Raw genomic sequence first — 19,488 nt, 5'->3', positions numbered from 1 at the left:
CGCTGCGTAAAACGACACAGCATATCAGACCTAGAACCCGCAGCACATTTAGTCCGAGAAACCTCACCACAATTCAGGCGGAATTTTCACTGCGGAAAGCAGCGCTAGAAAAAACAAAATTGAAATCTTCCAAAAGTACCCAGGACGTAACCATGGCGACGCGTCCCTCTGACGTCCTGCAACCCGGCCTCCTGGGTCGACGTTACATCCCATGTGATTGCTGCAGCCTGTGATTGGCTGCAGCAGTCACATGGGATGAAACGTCATCTCTGGAGGCCTGGGATGGACGCAGAAGCAGAGACTTCTGGGTAAGTATGAACATTTTATTTATTTGGTGATTTTTGCGGCGGATTTGCAGTTTTTCCCGCTGCAAAAATCTAAACATCTGCTATTTATTGGGGATTTTACCTCTGCATTGAATTCAATGGGCAAAAATGCGCAACAGAAAAGTAGCAATTCTGCAGCATAAATTTACATGTTGTGGATTTAAAAAAACTCACTGCAGGTCAATTTATGAACGTTTTTTCGGCGGGTTTATTACGCAGTTACGTTTACGTGTCAACCCGACCTTACAGTGCATCTAAAATAGAAAACGAAGCAACCTTGGAAATCATTTTGATAAAATAAATCTGCTACTATTTTGTGTATACAGCCTCTATGCAGCCTTATGTGTCTCCAAGGTTACAGACTACAAACAAACCCAGCGTAGTCTGATCCTCTGCCCCCTCTTCTTCCCTGACCCTCAGTGATGTCAGCAATTACAACTGACTACATTGTTGCTATTGACTTCACCAGAAGTGAAAAGCGCATGATGGGAGTGATACTCTGCACCCCGATGAACCAAACCTTGTTCATAGGAGGAAAACAATGGGGGGGGGGGGCGTACTTACTTTGCGACACTCTGACAAGTTCTGTAACACTGAAAACACCTGAAGTCACAAAGCTGTCTTGGAAGCCCAAATGTCCTGCAAAAGAGAAGCGCGAGAGCAGCAATTAATATTTAAATACGCCCGCCTGCTATCTTCCAGCACTTGCAAGACCGCGCACAACTTTATTGATTTTTATAAATGGACAAGAACAATAAAACACCATAAACAAAGAGCTCGGCCGAGTTATTGTGCGGTTTGGGTTTTCAGAAGATTTGAAAGGGAATAAAATATGTGCACCTGGACGACTCCTTAATGCACAAGCAACTTAACAGGAAATGTGAAACAGATAAGAGTTTTAATAAAGCGTTACCTTGAATAACCCCGAGTGCCTGGTAACACGTGAGGAGATCAGGACCGAGGTCTCCCCCTTAAGGAGTGAGCACTGAGATCCTTGATAGATTTAAAGCCCTTCTACTAAGTAACATCTGATTGGGATTATGTCGAAACGCGTTCCAACCAAGCAAAATGGCGAGATCCCGTCTCCCCGTCTGAGGTTACACAAGGGAAATCTGACAGCAACAGCTGTGAAACAGTCAGCAATGCTCACAGGCACCGGCCGGCATACAAACACCTACAGCACATCGGTCCCAAGTTTCCCCTCCATGCTGATAAGGTCCTTAAAGGGATTGTCTAATAATGGACATTACATTTCCATATGACCTATATGGTAAATCATAAAGAGGGGTCCCCTGCTCGGTACTTCCCTGGAAGAGCGCAGGACCCCATCCCCTTGGGACCCGCCTGACTAGAGGTGGTTCTAGCCCTGTCGGATCCGATCGGTTCATGTATTATATGATCATCCGTTGACTGGATGCATGTAATACTACTTTCCTCCTGTAGTGGCCACTGCAGGTGAAATGAGCAGCTGATGGCAACTTACTCTGGTAAAATCGGGGGTCTAGGGAATGAAATCTCAAATAAAAGGGGTTTTCTCTATCTGAATAATTAGCGGTCAGTGGAATACCCAAAGTTTTACCCTATATCTACACTATAGTGTTCAAAGTATTCGCAAATCCACCAAACATTAAAAAGGTTTCCTTGTTTTATGTCAAAAAAGCCTAATCATTGTATAATGAAAAGTTCAGTAATATTTTAATTAACTTTTTGTTTTATTCCAGAGCTGCAGTCACAATTCTGCAGGCTTCAAAGCTAAAATCTCCCAGCATTCCTTGCTTGTTTATGGTATACACAGAATTTGCTCTGATTATTAACTTTCTGGGGAGTTTCATTTTTACACCAGGCCCTGTACAGTAATCTGAAGTAGGAATAACTAACTGCATTACAGGTAAACTGACAACAAGCTTACTGACGGTTTCCATTAATAATCAGCATAATTGTGAGTGCAGATCTGGAGTATAATACAGGATATAACTCGGGATCAGTGCAGGATAAGTAATGTAATGTATGTACACAGTGACTCCACCAGCAGAATAGTGAGTGCAGCTCTGGAGTATAATACAGGATGTAACTCAGGATCAGTACAGGATAAGTAATGTCATGTATGTACACAGTGACTCCACCAGCAGAATAGTGAGTACAGCTCTGGAGTATAATATAGGATGTAACTCAGGATCAGTACAGGATAAGTAATGTAATATATGTACACAGTGACTCCACCAGCAGAATAGTGAGTGCATTTCTGGAGTATAATACAGGATGTAACTCAGGATCAGTACAGGATAAGTAATGTAATGTATGTACACAGTGACTCCACCAGCAGAATAGTGAGTGCAGCTCTGGAGTATAATACAGGATGTAATTCAGGTGCAGTACAGAATAAGTAATGTAATGTATGTACACAGTGACTCCACCTGCAGAATAGTGAGGGCAGCTCTGGAGTATAATACAGGATGTAACTCAGGATCAGTACAGGATAAGTAATGTAATGTATATACACAGTGTCTCCACCAGCAGAATAGGGAGTGCAGCTCTGGAGTATAATACAGGACTCAGGATGAGTACAGGATAAGTAATGTAATGTATGTACACAGTGACTCCACCAGCAGAATAGTGAGTGCAGCTCTGGAATATAATACAGGATGTAACTCAGGATCAGTACAGGATAAGTAATGTAATGTATGTACACAGTGACTCCACCAGCAGAATAGTGAGTGCAGCTCTGGAGTATAATACAGGATGTAACTCAGGATCAGTACAGGATAAGTAATGTAATGTATGTACACAGTGACTCCACCAGCAGAATAGTGAGTGCAGCTCTGGAGTATAATACAGGATGTAACTCAGGATCAGTACAGGATAAGTAATGTAATGTATGTGCAGAGTGACTCCACCAGCAGAATAGTGAGTGCAGCTCTGGAATATAATACAGGATGTAACTCAGGATCAGTACAGGATAAGTAATGTAATATATGTACACAGTGACTCCACCAGCAGAATAGGGGGTGCAGCTCTGGAGTATAATACAGGACTCAGGATCAGTACAGGATAAGTAATGTAATGTATGTACACAGTGACTCCACCAGCAGAATAGTGAGTGCAGCTCTGGAGTATAATTCATGATCAGTATAAGTAATGTAATGTATTTACACAGTGTCTCCACTTTTCATGTAGATTATTTCTTATATATAAACTATACATTTATATTTAATGGTAGACATCCCCATTATGTGTACATTAAAGGAAGTGATATGGTGATTATCAAACTGTGGAGGACGTTGATTGATAATATATTAACATAGAGAGAAGGGTTACATGTTCTTTATATAATATTTCATTATCTCGAGTGCAGAAGTAAAACACTGTATCTTCCTACCAACAAGGCAGACGTCTATTGTGGGGCTTCTAAGACGGCCCAAATCCAGCGCAAAATGTATTCAAGAAATCTCAGGAAAAAAAACGGAAAAAAAAGTCTTCCTGCAATAGAGGGGAATGAATTATCCCATCCAGAGCATGTCGTGTTCCTACAATGAGGGAACACTTTTAAGACTTTAAATTCATGTAATACAATTCTTGGCTGGATCTTTCCTGTTGAAAAGGCAGAATGGCGGTGATTGAAAAAAAGAGAAAAGGGGGCAATATTTGACAACTGAAATCAGCATAACCTTTTTAGAGCAGCAGTCATGGATGACTGTCCTCTGACCCCGAGAGATTATGTGGGGATTTCAATAACAACAGCTGGAAGTGGCTATGTATGAATAGAAAACTCCGTTCTGCGGCCGGCTACAAAGGGCTCGACAATCCCAGGCCAGATCTCTATGTTCATTGGAAAGTGTTTCCCGGTCCTGGCTTAATAGGGTGTAATAATGAGAGTTTTGCTAACCCAGCTCTGCAGCAGTGCAGATGAGTTTGCAATGTCATTGATGGATTGCTGCAGTGACTATGTCCTATATAAATCACTGCATTTGTCTCGGTGTAAATCACTGCATAGGACAAATAGGATATTGGCGGAGAGTCATGCAATGCACTGGAGGCATCGAGAATTCAGAGCCACCATCTTCAATATAAATTCAATCAGGGTTGACTGAAAATACCTGGGGGATCATGGGGCACTGGTGGGAGGTGGCGGAAGCAGATATGCGGCTATAGCTGGCACCGGGAGTTCTGAGCCCCCTGGTGCCCGGTGTTGACAATGGCACTGAACTCAACTTCAAACTACTCCTAATCCATTCAATGGGACTGATAAAGATGGCGAGCTGCCCCGAAGTTACACCGATACCGTGTAGTAGGCCCAGTAAGTTTACACCAACCCACCAACACTTTTATACTACCATAGGTTCATCTGAATACTTCTGAGTCCACTGTATTTATGAGGGCGCCCTCCCCCCGACTCTCCCCTCCTCCTGCCGCCCCTCTCACCAGTGACTGATCTGCATGTATACAGGGGGGTCCATCAGTCACTGGTGAGAGGTGTGCTTTAAATACTCGGCCCCATTCACTTGTATTGATCAATGCTAAAAAGATCAGTTGGGGTTGTCTAGTATGGAAATATTGAAGAGCTGATATAAGGGAGGGTGGTTGTACTGTCCAGTATGTAGCGCTTCAAGTTCTTTATGGAAGAATTTGGGGAATTGGTATGGTGGCATTGGGTCAAATCTTATGAGGTGAAAGGTGACTAGAGCGGGGATTGTATTGCCATGTGGGAAGAATGGATGATGACTGGAGAGCTGAAGGGTTGTGAGGAGATACAAGACTATTTGGTGAGGAAGGGGCAAGCATAATACGATATAATGTGTGTGTGGGGGGGGGGGGGAATAAGGTTGTGAGGTGAAAATATGTAACAGGTGTGGTGTGGGGTGGTAAGACGTGGTGGAGACCAGGAGGATGGAGTCCTGTGGTGAGGCAAGGTAGAGATGAAACTATGAGGTTAGAATAAGAAGTAGTGTTGTCAGGTGAGGAAGGGTAGAGGCTCTAAGGCTGGAATAAGTGGTCAAGTTGTCTAGTGAGAGGCTCTAAGATTGGAATAAGTGGTAATGTTGTGAGTCAAGACATGGTATAGGTTCTAGGGTTGGAATAAGGGGTAGTGTGTTGTAAGACAGGGTAGAGGTTCCTTGGTTGGAATAAGTGGTAGCGTTGTGTGTCAAAACATGGTAGAGGCTCCTTTGTTGGAATAAGTGGTAGTGTTGTCAGACACGGTAGAGGTTCTGAGATATGAATAAGTGTTAGTTTTGTGTTGTCAGACATGGTAGAGGCTCCTTGGTTGGAATAAGCGGTCGTGTTGTCAGACATGGTAGAGGCTCCTTGGTTGGAATAAGGGGTAGTGTTGTGTGTCAAGACATGGTGGAGGTCCTAAGATTGAAATCGGTAGTAATGTTGTGTGGTGAATAAGTAGTAGTGTCTGGTGAGGCAATGTGGAGCCTCTACGGTAGGAGTAAGTAGTAGTGTTGTGTGGCAGGGTACTGGCTTAAAACGTCAGGAGGGGAGAGTCAGACCATGACTCTAATAGAAATGCCCAAGCTCTGGAGTACATAAATTACAACTGGTTGGTTGGTATGAACTATATACCAGTATTTTACAAAAACATTTATCTTTATATTTATTATAGGCAGCAGAGTAAAAATACATGAAAAACTATCGGATCCAATTCTAGAGCGATCCGATTAATCATTGGTTAAATCTTCAACATCATTTAGTGATTCTTAAAGAGTCACACGACTAACAATTTGAGTTTCTCAACATGAAAACCCCTTTTTAGACGGGAGCCAGACCGGCGATTATCTGATTGCATCGCCTCGATTTCAGAAATATCTGATCGCCAAGAGAAGCTGCAGAGTGAATGGCCGATCATCTAATACATGGATGGTCTGTGTCCGATAGAACTAGAGACGCTCTTTGCTGGCAGCTCTCTGCTCTCGCTCGTAGAGGGTGTCTTGAACGGGGCTCCCATCCCTTATGATGTCAATATGCTCTATTAGACACAAACCCTTTACGAAAAAAAATGTATATAACCTTTCTTGTGCAAGGCCGTAATCTGCTTTAGCGAAAATCCTACATGTATGATGTCATCTCCCTGAAAAACCAATCAGAAACCATTTTCTCCAGTCCAGTTCTATGTGAGGTATAAAATACACTGAATATTTTGCACATTTAATGATATCACTTCTCCAAGAGGTTAAAGTAAAATATCAGTAACTCGCAAGTTATAAAAAAAATAAAGAAAAAATTACCCAATAAATTTTGCCAGAAACACGAGCTGACGAGGGACTAATTATGCACATTAACGAGCCTGAAATTCCCAGTTCAATTTGAATTTCATTTCCCCATGTCAGTTTATGCAAACACCACAATCTCACAAAACCTCTTCAGTTTTCATAGAGTAAGCCAGAAAAATTCTTTACAGCGGGACCTAGAGGTGTAATGTAATGGCCTAGAAGCAATGGGGGAAGGGGGAATAGAAGGGCGAAATTACACACAGTGATACTTGACTAGAAGTGGCTCAGAGCCATGGATAAAGGCCAATTGAGGCCAATGGGCCATAGATTGGGCATTATAGCTATACATCGTAAAATTCCAATAATCTGGCAGCCAGTGGTCTGGAAATCCTTATAATCTGACATAAAACAAAAATAGTCCTATGACGGATTATCATAAAATATTATCTGATAGTCAGGCAGTCGGATTGGGCAAATTATGGGAAGTCAGACTATATTCTGCACTGATCCTATGGGCCTCAGAGTCTGATACGGATGAATTCTCAACTTAATTAATGTTAATTAGGATACCAACATGTAAGTGCCGGCGCCGATGTGATGCGGACATTCCCAGAAGCCTTTTGGGCACTTGAGAATGTTAATGACATCACATAGGCATCAGACATATATACAGTGGATATAAAAAGTCTACACAGCCCTGTTAAAATGACAGGTTTTTGTCATGTCAAAAAAATCAGTCCAAGATTAATCATTTCAGAACTTTTTCCACCTTTAATGTGACCCATAATCTGTACAATTCCATTGAAAACCAATCATTTAGAGGGGAAAAATAAAAATAACAAAACTACAATAATGTGGTTGCATAAGTCTGAACACCCTCTTATAATTGGGGATGTGGTTGTGTTCAGAATTAGCCAATTACATTTGATATCATGTTAAACAGTAGTCAGTGCTGCCATTATTTATAGTGATTCTGAGTATCCCCATATAAAGTTCAGCTGTTCTATTAGGATTTTCCTGACATTTTCTTTGTTGCATGTGACAGCAAATACCGTGGTCCGTAAAGAGGTTACAACACATCAAAGGGATTTGATTGTTGAAAGGCATCAGTCAGGAGAAGGGTACCAAAGAATTTCCAAGGCATTAGATATACCATGGAACACAGTGAAGACGGTCATCAAGAAATGGATTTCATTTGGCACAACACTGACATTACCAAGAACTGGACGTCCCTCAAAACATGATGAAAAGACAAGACCAAAATTGGTCTGCGAGGCTACCAAGAGGCCTACAGCAACATTAAAGGAGCTTCAGGACTTTCCGGCAGGTACTGGTTGTGTAGTGCATGTGACAACAATCTCCCGTACTCTTCATATGTCTGGGCTGTGGGGTAGGGTGGCAAGATAGAAGCCTTTTCTAACAAAGAAAAACATCCAAGCCCGGCTATGTCAAAAGCATGTGGGAAAACGTGTTATGGTCTGATGAGACGAAGGTTGAACTTTTTGGCCATAATTCCAAAAGGTATGTTTGGCGCAAAACCAACACTGCACATCACCAAAAGAACACCATACCCACAGTGAAGTACGGTGGAGGCAGCATTATGGAGCATGGTGGAGGCAGCATTATGGAGCAGGGTGGAGGCAGCATTATGGAGCACGGCGGAGGCAGCATTATGGAGCACGGTGGAGGCAGCATTATGGATGCACGGTGGAGGCAGCATTATGGAGCACGGTGGAGGCAGCATTATGGAGCACGGTGGAGGCAGCATTATGGAGCACGGTGGAGGCAGCATTATGGAGCACGTTGGAGGCAGCATTATGGAGCACGGTGGAGGCAGCATTATGGAGCATGGTGGAGGCAGCATTATGGGGCACGGTGGAGGCAGCATTATGGAGCACGGTGGGGGCAGCATTATGGGGCACGGTGGAGGCAGCATTATGGGGCACGGTGGAGGCAGCATTATGGGGCATGGTGGAGGCAGCATTATGGAGCGTGGTGGAGGCAGCATTATGGAGCACGGTGGAGGCAGCATTATGGAGCACGGTGGAGGCAGCATTATGGGGCACGGTGGAGGCAGCATTATGGGGCACGGTGGAGGCAGCATTATGGGGCACGGTGGAGGCAGCATTATGGGGCACGGTGGAGGCAGCATTATGGGGCACGGTGGAGGCAGCATTATGGGGCATGGTGGAGGCAGCATTATGGGGCATGGTGGAGGCAGCATTATGGGGCATGGTGGAGGCAGCATTATGGGGCATGATGGAGGCAGCATTATGCTTTGGGGCTGTTTTTCCAAATACCATTCAATATTGGCACAAAACCTGCAAGTCCCTGCTAAAAAGATGAAGATGAAGAGGAATTTCACCTTTCAGCACGACAACAACCCAAAGCGTTCCTCCATATCAACAAAAGAATAGCTTCACCAGAAGATCAGCCAGAGCCCAGACTTGAATCCCTTTGAAAATCTGTGGGGTGACCCGAAGAGGGCTTTACACAGGAGATGCCCTCGCAATATGACAGATTTGGAGGCTTTTGCAAAGAAGAGTTGGCAACAGTTGAAAAGTCAAGATGTGCCATGCTGATAGACCTCTACCCAAAAATACTGAATGCCGTCATAAAGTCAAAGGGGAATTCAACAAAGTATTAGTTTAAGGGTGTGCAGATTTTGTTCTTTAATTTTATTTTTCCAACATACATATATATATATATATATATATATATATATATATATATCTCACACTGTTATCCAAGGCTTTTATCCAAAAACAGTGCCACACCTGTTTGCAGGTTGTGCGTGGAATTGCAGTTCAGCCTCGTTTACTGCAATAGAGCTGAGCTGCGATACCAGACACAAATGATAGACCAAAATGGCGCTGTTTCTGGAAAAAAGCATCCATGTTTTTCTAATCCTGTACAAACCCTTTGCTTTCCATTACATAAGAGTTAAACTACGGAGAAGTAATTACTATTTTACCAATATATCTGCCACTTCCAGACAAGTGGATTTGCCAGGGTTTGGCTCCCATTATCTAGAAGAGTTTAAGTTTAGATTTGCTTTATGTATATAACGCCAAGTGAAGTGTGCGCTGCCAAACAAGTGCCAATTATAATGTTTGAGACGGAAAATGAAAAAAGTGTGAAGACTTTTAGTGCAGAAAATCATTCTAGCAGCAGAAACACTAGGAGGTTACAGTGAAGGGTTTGGAAGAGGTCACTCATTAAATCACAGTGACTGCTGCCCTACAAGATATTGGCTTTTAATAGCAATGCTGCAAGAGTCGCGCCCGGGCTCTCCGAAAACTGATAGATTTGTGTAAAGACTCCAAATTGCAAATTTAAACTGGAAAGATATACAGATAAAATAATGTAAATGGCTGCGCAGAGGCAAGAAGGTGAAGATGTGAGAGGTCACCGGTGAGAAGATACTGACGGGCTGGGATATTCTTCTCCCTGGTAATGCAGCGATGCCACAAATGTCATTCCAGCAGCGAGATCTACCCATTGGCACAGAAATAAAAGGTTTCAAATTAAGCATTTGTAGCACCTTCTGTGTCCCCAATATGTTTAAGGGTGTGCGCAGATCAGCTTGGACACTTAAAGAAGAATTTCTGTCACAGTCATACCACACTGGCTAATCTGGCAGACGTCCATATACGATTCTTTACTACAATTCAGCGACAGTGATAAAGGCTGTGAATTGGCCGAAACATCATTATTAAGTCGCTTCAACTCATGTATTCATATAAAAACGCTGATTACATATGAAATAGAATATGATATACAGCTTTGTGAAAAAATAAATCTATTCAACTTGCAATATATTTTCTTGCTTTCTTGTGAGTGCTTGGGTAATCGTGACTACAGTAATACCATAATACTGCCCACTATGTACAAGAATATAACTACTATAATACTGCCCCTATATACAAGAATATAACTACTATAATACTGCCCCTATATACAAGAATATAACTACTATAATACTGCTCCTATATACAAGAATATAACTACTATAATACTGCCCCTATATACAAGAATATAACTACTATAATACTGCTCCTATATACAAGAATATAACTACTATAATACTGCTCCTATATACAAGAATATAACTACTATAATACTGCCCCTATATACAAGAATATAACTACTATAATACTGCTCCTATATACAAGAATATAACTACTATAATACTGCCCCTATATACAAGAATATAACTACTATAATACTGCTCCTATATACAAGAATATAACTACTATAATACTGCCCCTATATACAAGAATATAACTACTATAATACTGCTCCTATATACAAGAATATAACTACTATAATACTGCTCCTATATACAAGAATATAACTACTATAATACTGCCCCCTATATACAAGAATATAACTACTATAGTACTGCTCCTATATACAAGAATATAACTACTATAATACTGCTCCTATATACAAGAATATAACTACTATAATACTGCTCCTGTATACAAGAATATAACTACTATAATACTGCTCCTATATACAAGAATATAACTACTATAATACTGCTCCTATATACAAGAATATAACTACTATAATACTGCCCCAATATACAAGAATATAACTACTATAATACTGCCCCTATATATAAGAATATAACTACTATATTACTGCCCCCCCTATGTACAAGAATATAACTATTATATTACTGCCCCCCTATATACAAGAATATAACTACTATAATACTGCCCCTATATATAAGAATAGACCTACTATATTACTGCCCCCTATATACAAGAATATAACTACTATAATACTGCCCCCTATATACAAGAATATAGCTACTATAATACTGCCCCCTATATACAAGAATATATCTACTATAATACTGCCCCTATATACAAGAATATAACTACTATAATACTGCCCCCTATATACAAGAATATAACTACTATAATACTGCTCCCTATATACAAGAATATAACTACTATAATACTGCCCCCTATATACAAGAATATAACTACTATAATACTGCTCCTATATACAAGAATATAACAACTATAATACTGCTCCTATATACATGAATATAACTACTATAATACTGCCCCCTATATACAAGAATATAACTACTCTAATACTGCCTCTATATACAAGAATATAACTACTATAATACAGCTCCTATATACAAGAATATAACTATTATAATACTGCCCCCTATATACAAGAATAGACCTACTATAATACTGCCCCTATATACAAGAATATAACTACTATACTACTGCTCCTATATACAAGAACATAACTACTATAATACTGCCCCTATATACAAGAATATAACTACTATAATGCTGTCCCTATATACAAGAATATAACTACTATAATACTGCCCCTATATACAAGAATATAACTATTATAATACTGCCCCCTATATACAAGAATATAACTACTATAATACTGCCTCCTATATACAGGAATATAACTACTATAATACTGCCCCTATATACAAGAATATAACTACTATAATACTGCTCCTATATACAAGAATATAACTACTATAATACTGCTCCTATATACAAGAATATAACTACTATAAGGCTGGGTTCACACGTGGCGGAATTTCACTTAAATTCCGCTGCGGACACTCCGCAGCGTTAATCCGCAGCGGAGCCGTTTCTGCATTGACTTCCACTTCTATTTAGAAGTGTTCGTTTAGACGATGCGTAACATTCCGCTGCGGAGCATAGGCTGCGGAGTGGAATTTGGTGTCCGCAGCATGCTCTGTCTGTTGCGGAGCAGTGGCGGACTCATGGCGGAATTTCTCCATTGACTTCAATGGAGATTCTAAGGTCCGCAATGAAGTCCGCAGCTGTCATGCACATGTTATGTGTGCTGCGGATGCGTCTTGCTTTTTTGCCATGACATTTCTTCATTCTGGCTGGACCTATGTATTTCTAGGTCTACAGCCAGACTGAGGAAGTCAATGGGGCTCCCGTAATGACTGGAGCGTTGCTAGGAGACGTCTGTAAATAGTCACTGTCCAGGGTGCTGAAAGAGTTAAGCGATCGGCAGTAACTGTTTCTGCACCCTGGATAGTGACTACCGATCTCAATATACAGCAAGCTGTAAAAAAATATAAGTTCATACTTACCGAGAACTCCCTGCTTCTGTCTCCAGTCCGGCTTCCCAGGATGACGTTTCAGTCTAAGTGACGGCTGCAGCCAATCACAGGCCAAGCACAGGCTGCAGCGGTCACATGGACTGGCGCGTCATCCAGGGAGGTCGGGCTGGATGCCGAAAGAGGGACGCGTCACCAAGACAACGGCCGGTAAGTATGAAATTCGTTTACTTTCACTAGGGAAAGTGCTGTCCCTTCTCTCTATCCTGCACTGATAGGGAGAAGGGAAGCACTTTTCCCGCAGTCCGCAGCAGCTAGTCCGCATCAATTTACTGCACATTTTGTGCAGATCCGCAGCAGAATCTGCAACGCAGATTCTGTGCGGCATTGATGCGGACAGTTGCGGAGGAAATCCGCCACGTGTGGTCATGCCCTAATACTGACCCTATATACAAGAATATAACTACTATAATACTGCCTCTATATACAAGACTATAACTACTATAATACTGCCCCTATATACAAGAATATAACTACTATAATACTGCCCCTATATACAAGAATATAACTACTATAATAATGAATTCTATGTACAAGTATATAACTACTATAATACTGCTCCTATGTACAAGAATATAACTACTATAATACTGCCCCCTATATACAAGAATATAACTACTATAATACTGCTCCCATATACAAGAATATAACTACTATAATAATGCCCCCTATATACAAGAATATAACAACTATAATACTGCTCCTATATACATGAATATAACTACTATAATACTGCCCCCTATATACAAGAATATAACTACTATAATACTGCCTCTATATACAAGAATATAACTACTATAATACAGCTCCTATATACAAGAATATAACTACTATAATACTGCCCCCTATATACAAGAATAGACCTACTATAATACTGCCCCTATATACAAGAATATAACTACTATACTACTGCTCCTATATACAAGAACATAACTACTATAATACTGCCCCCTATATACAAGAATATAACTACTATAATACTGCCCCCTATATACAAGAATATAACTACTATAATACTGCCCCCTATATACAAGAATATAACTACTATAATACTGCCCCCTATATACAAGAATATAACTACTATAATACTGCCCCTTATATTCAAGAATATAACTACTATAATACTGCCCCTATAAACAAGAATATAACTACTATAATACTGCCCCTATATACAAGAATATAACTACTATAATACTGCCCCCTATATACAGGAATATAACTACTATAATACTGCTCCTATATACAAGAATATAACTACTATAATACTGCTCCTATATACAAGAATATAACTACTATAATACTGCTCCTATATACAAGAATATAACTACTATAATACTGCTCCTATATACAAGAATATAACTACTATAATACTGCCCCCTATATACAAGAATATAACTACTATAATACTGCTCCTATATACAAGAATATAACTACTATAATACTGCCCCCTATATACAAGAATATAACTACTATAATACTGCCGCTATAATACCATGACATTTATTAGGTAGAATTTCCATATTGGCTTGTTCAGCTATTGCTAATTTGGGAGCACCATGTTACTCTATCTCTGGTGCTCTCATGATATTTTCCATTATCTACTAGCGGCAGCATTCCTGGTACTTCTACATGACCATCACCTGCTGCCGACTCCAGTTATCATCTTTCCTAATAATGATAAACAGATTATATTCAGTGCCCTGTAAATCTCCAACAATAACAAGCTGTTTCTATAATGCAGAATGAGTGAGCAATTAGTCAAAATATATATTTTCAAGATCTCTGCTTGCTGTAAGTGAATAAAAACACATTTCTAACATCTAGCTGATGATTTGCTACAATTATATCCAGTCAATGTTCTGTGAGCTAAACAATCAAGACTGCGGACTGATACATTTTACCTGCACCGATACAGTGTAACAAACTATCAGGACTGGAGAAAGATTTGTGATGATAATGTGTTTAGCTCACAGGGGATAGTCTACAATGTAAACCCTCAGCTGTGAGAAGTACCAGTACTGTATAGGATGTAAACAATGAATGTCCCAATTAATGACAGCAACCAGAGATCTTGAAAATAGCAAGGGATTAAAGCACAGAGGAAATAGGAAAGATGTTCTTTTAATTTGACCGCTAGGTGTCACTGTGTTATTGCTCCCTGCCTTATATTTTATATAAAGAAGTATTAGGTCATGATGTAAAAAAAAAAAAGTTCCACTCACTGACAGCAAGAAAAGATCTTGAAATTAGTGTGAAATTGAAACCTAAGGTATGTTAGGAAGCTATAGAACTTTTTGGCACAATGATTAAGATTTATTTACATATAACTGGACACCTCTTAATAATTGCTTACTTACACCATTGCAATAGTATTACCATTATATTAGCAATGAATAACTTTATACATTTTTAATCCTAATTATTTTGATAGAGATCTGTTAGAAATAGTAATAATAACGTCACACCAGTGTGACCCCAGTGTATGACCTGACAAAGGGGCGAAGAATGTAAACGGGGTACGATCCTTATCGCAGCTATGCCAAGGCAGCATGAAGACACCTGTCTGAGATCTCTGTCCAATCAGATCTTCCACGCTGACGGACCCGGGACAGCTGGGGAGCGACAGACACGGGGCTTATTCTATTTTACAAGGGAAAACATACAGAACATCCTCGAACAGCTGAACGATAAATCTAGATCGGACTACAGTGTGAATGACAACTTCCATATTGTATGTACGGCGTAAGCACAATGCCAGGAGGCTGCACTGCACCGTACAGCACTATGGCGGGAATTTATTAACGTCTCAAAAATCTAAATATATCAAAAGTCCGAATTTTTTTTGGGCGACTTTCACTGCATTTACGCCACCCACACCTTTTTTCTGAAAAGTCTACGGGGCCTAGCAAAGTTACGCCAGAATATGGCTTAAATTATAACGGAATTCCCTTTCAGGCACATAATCAGCCAAAAGATGCGCCTAATTTAATAATAGGCCAGCGTCTTTTATTAAATTAGGCGCATCTTACTCCAGCTATCTTTATATGAAGACCGGAGTAGGAAACGCCGGTCTTCATAAATCTCCGACATTACGTGTTTACATTACTTCTGCTACAAATATTTACTGCGATGAGCCGAGTTGAAAGACGATCGCTTCTAGATTCTATATACACCGACTGATTGAAAGTGACCTTATATCACCCGGCCCGGCTCAGGTCACAAGATACAGAACTAATGAGAGGCTTATAGGTTAAATCACTTCTACATTTCTCCCTGGTAATAAGTCCGGAGCTCAATGTCACGTAAAGAGTCAGCGACCACCTGTCAGCGTTCGCCTTGTGGAATCAAAATAATATACAATGTAACAAACCCCAACAGGATACCGACGATCGCTCTGCCCCATAAACAAGTACAACATGTATAGCCGAGATTCCACAGACACCGGAAATAAACATAAACTATAGTATCCGCGGTGACGAGCTACAGTTCTAGAGCGGGGTTTACTTACGGGGCGCAGTATTTATCTATCCAATCTTATGTAAATCTAGCTCAAATATCGGATCATGAAAAGTTCTGCAACTTTCTAATTTACTCTACGTTTCAATTTCTCAGAATTCTCAAAATCTCTGCTTGCTGTTGATGAATGGAGCATTCTTGTTCGGTTGAAAATCCATACAGTGTTAATACCTCTCACAGCTGAGGGTTTGTTACATATCCAGTCTAGACAATCCTAAAGGTAAACATATCAACAGCATAAATCTCTCTCATGTCTTCTTCTGCATTCAGTCCCATCTCCGCTTGCTGTCAGTCAATTAAAACATTCTTGTTTACATCCAGAGGCTGGAAACCTGTACAGACCTAATACTGTTCACAGCTGAGGGGTCGTTACAATTATATTCAGTTTAGACAATCCTGTGAGATATATACATTAACCATGTCTCTCCCATTCTGATAGTTTGTTACAATGTATCAGTGCAGGTAAAATGTGTCCGTCTGTAGTCCAGGCTGTTTGGCTCACAGAGGTTTGTCTAGACTGGATACAATTGTAACAAACCCTCAGCTGTGGGAAGTATTAGGTCTGTACAGGTTTTCAGCCTCTGGATGTAAATAGGAATGTTTCTGTTCAAAGACAGCAAGCAAAGATGTAGAAAATGGAATGGAATTGATACATTAGGTATATTAGAGAGTTGGCAAAAGTTTTATTTATTCAAATCTCCTCAAGCTAATCCAATTTGAAAAACAAACTTTTAAGATCTGCTATTCTGAAGTCTGGGAAAGCTGTGTGATAACTGCTGCATTGCTCGTCACACAGCTTTCCCAGACAGGCCGGTTTTAGAGGAGCATATCATGGGCTTTGTTCCCTCCCTCCGGCGTCCAATGGTCTCCAATGCTTCGGTGTTATGATTTTGTCATAACGTAATTTACATCCAGACATGACATCACGTGACAGTGGTGACCAATCACAGGCGTGGAACTTTCTGCCACTATAGGTGTCACCATGGTCACATGATGTGATGTCACTATGTCATCGCTACGAAATGACAACACCGGCGGTGGCAGAATTTCAGTGGTGAGTATATGAGAAAGTTTGATGTATTTCAGTATAGGGGAGCTTCATTATTAGGGAGTCATGGACAATCCCTTTAAATAAATTTACTGTACAGAATATCCAAAAATAAGAATTGTCGCATCATCAAGTCACTTCATCCTCTGCTGTCTACGATCCATCTGATGTCTATGATAACCTGTCTATAATATAACAACCCATGAAAAATAAAACACTTTACACCTGACTGTACTCCTCAGTAAAGGGGGCAGTCTAATGTCAGACAATGCTGCCCTGTGGTCTCTCAGCTGGGGTGGTCAGGGTGGAGTTGCGGTCTCGCCCTCTTGCCGGCTGCATCATTGACCAGAATTCTCTCCGTCTGCCAGTTAATGTTCCTGAATTCTCAGCCCCGCAATGATTCCCGACAAGACCCTACTAACTATGTAAAACTATGCTGACGAGTGAACGGTCTATAGCGGGGTCTCCTAAGAGCTGAACTGTGCATTAACGGCTCCAACCACAAGTGCTCTAAACGATGTCTCCAGCCATGAGCGGCAGCAGGTGTCTGCCGCACGTCTTCATTAGAACATTGGCCTTCTTCTCCGCCGTCCATTACCGGGCTCCACGGGCCAAGTATCTATTGACCAGACCTCGTTACTCCCATACGGGCGCGCACCGTCACTGGCCATCAGCATGGGCTTCACACAACCGCCTCCGCACCTAATACTCCCAATGTACATTTTTAGCGATGGAATGACCCCTATCAGAAACCCAATGCAGAACAAAAAAATAAATAAAAAAATTAACCCCGGATTTGACTCCTAAAAAATATAATTCGAGGCTATTTCTTGGGAAAGCAAAGTGGCAACCAATATGGCCGCCATTACAACAAGGGTTGTCATCCATATCTGTGAGATTCCTGAACCCCAAATCTAGTTATACAGGGGCACCTCCCCCACTCTTATATCGCCGGTGCCGCGATATCTACTATTCGGAAGTCTGGGAAAGCTGTATTGCTTATCACCCAGCTTTCCCGGAGAAACTGGCTTAAGAGAAGCGTAATACGGGAACATTTTGAACAAATCCCGGCCCGACTGCAGGTCTAAAGATCTGATATAAAAGCATCGTAGAGCAGAACTAGGTTAGGGGTGCAAGTAAACCCACAAAAATAACCTCCAAAGTGCGAACGGGGGCTGGAAAATTGCAGGTATAGATGTGTAAATGGACGTTACCTGTGGGGGATGGGACAATATAATGTATGTTTAGGGGGAGGTTTGTCCAGCGAGGTAAAACACAATGTGTAGTGTGAACCTGATCTCTTGACATACGTTTCAATACAAAGAACAGCGACGTATTGGAAGTGCGCGGCGGCGAGTCACTTTGGCAGAGATACGTTGGGAAGACGCGAGCAGCAGCCGGCGCCAGGGTCATTAAACAAGATTGAAGACGTTCTTTTTTTTCCCTTCTCCATACACCAACGTATTTAATAATACACATTGTGCCGCATCACCACTTAAACTTTAGGAAATATGTCTGTACATTAACGGAGGTAATGCAGAGGAGTCAGGAGCAACGTCTACAACTTCACAGAACAGGGATATAAAAGAGACGATACAATATAAGGCTCTGTTCACATCACGTTAGGCCTCCATTCACCTGAGCGCAGCAGACTACGGGTCAGTGAGCCACCCCAGAAAAAACGTATACTATGTGGAATACGATATACAGAAAACTCCCGATATATTGCTCTGATGTGTTGTGAGCAGAGTCTAACACTTCCTTACAAGTAATTCTAAAGCGGTCTATACACATCCAATATACCCCAAATATATGCACGACCGAAACAGCTGAACATTCATATTATTTTAATAAGGAGATAACCAGCTGTCAAACGACAATAATGATGCTTCTCTCAAGGGAAACACAAGGAACACACAGGGCTGTCCACTATACACAAGAAAATAACTACTATAATACTGCCCCTATACACAAGAAAATAACTAATATAATACTGCCCCCTATAAACAAGAATATAACTACTATAATACTGCCCCCTATATACAAGAATATAACTACTATAATACTGCTCCTATATACAAGAATATAACTACTATAATACTGCCCCTATATACAAGAATATAACTACTATAATACTGCCCCTAAATACAAGAACATAACTACTATAATACTGCCCCCCTATATACAAGAATATAACTACTATAATACTGCCCCCTATAAACAAAAATATAA

General features: G+C 40.7%; 1 protein-coding gene across 6 annotated transcripts in view; it reads right to left on the bottom strand.

The window, feature by feature from the left end:
• Positions 1-19,488, bottom strand: part of NFIA (nuclear factor I A) — a 273,748-nt gene that overhangs the window by 87,939 nt on the left and 166,321 nt on the right. For all 6 annotated transcript variants that reach the window (XM_075832715.1, XM_075832714.1, XM_075832717.1 and 3 more), the window contains exon 4: positions 891-965. In XM_075832715.1, coding sequence (XP_075688830.1) covers positions 891-965 — 75 coding nt within the window. The remainder of the gene's footprint in view (positions 1-890; positions 966-19,488) is intronic.

This window comes from Rhinoderma darwinii, chromosome 7 (assembly GCF_050947455.1).
Source record: "Rhinoderma darwinii isolate aRhiDar2 chromosome 7, aRhiDar2.hap1, whole genome shotgun sequence".
In the NCBI taxonomy this organism is placed as follows: domain Eukaryota; kingdom Metazoa; phylum Chordata; class Amphibia; order Anura; family Rhinodermatidae; genus Rhinoderma; species Rhinoderma darwinii.
Note: the sequence above shows the minus strand (reverse complement) of the source record. Positions and strands in the feature narration are given on the sequence as shown.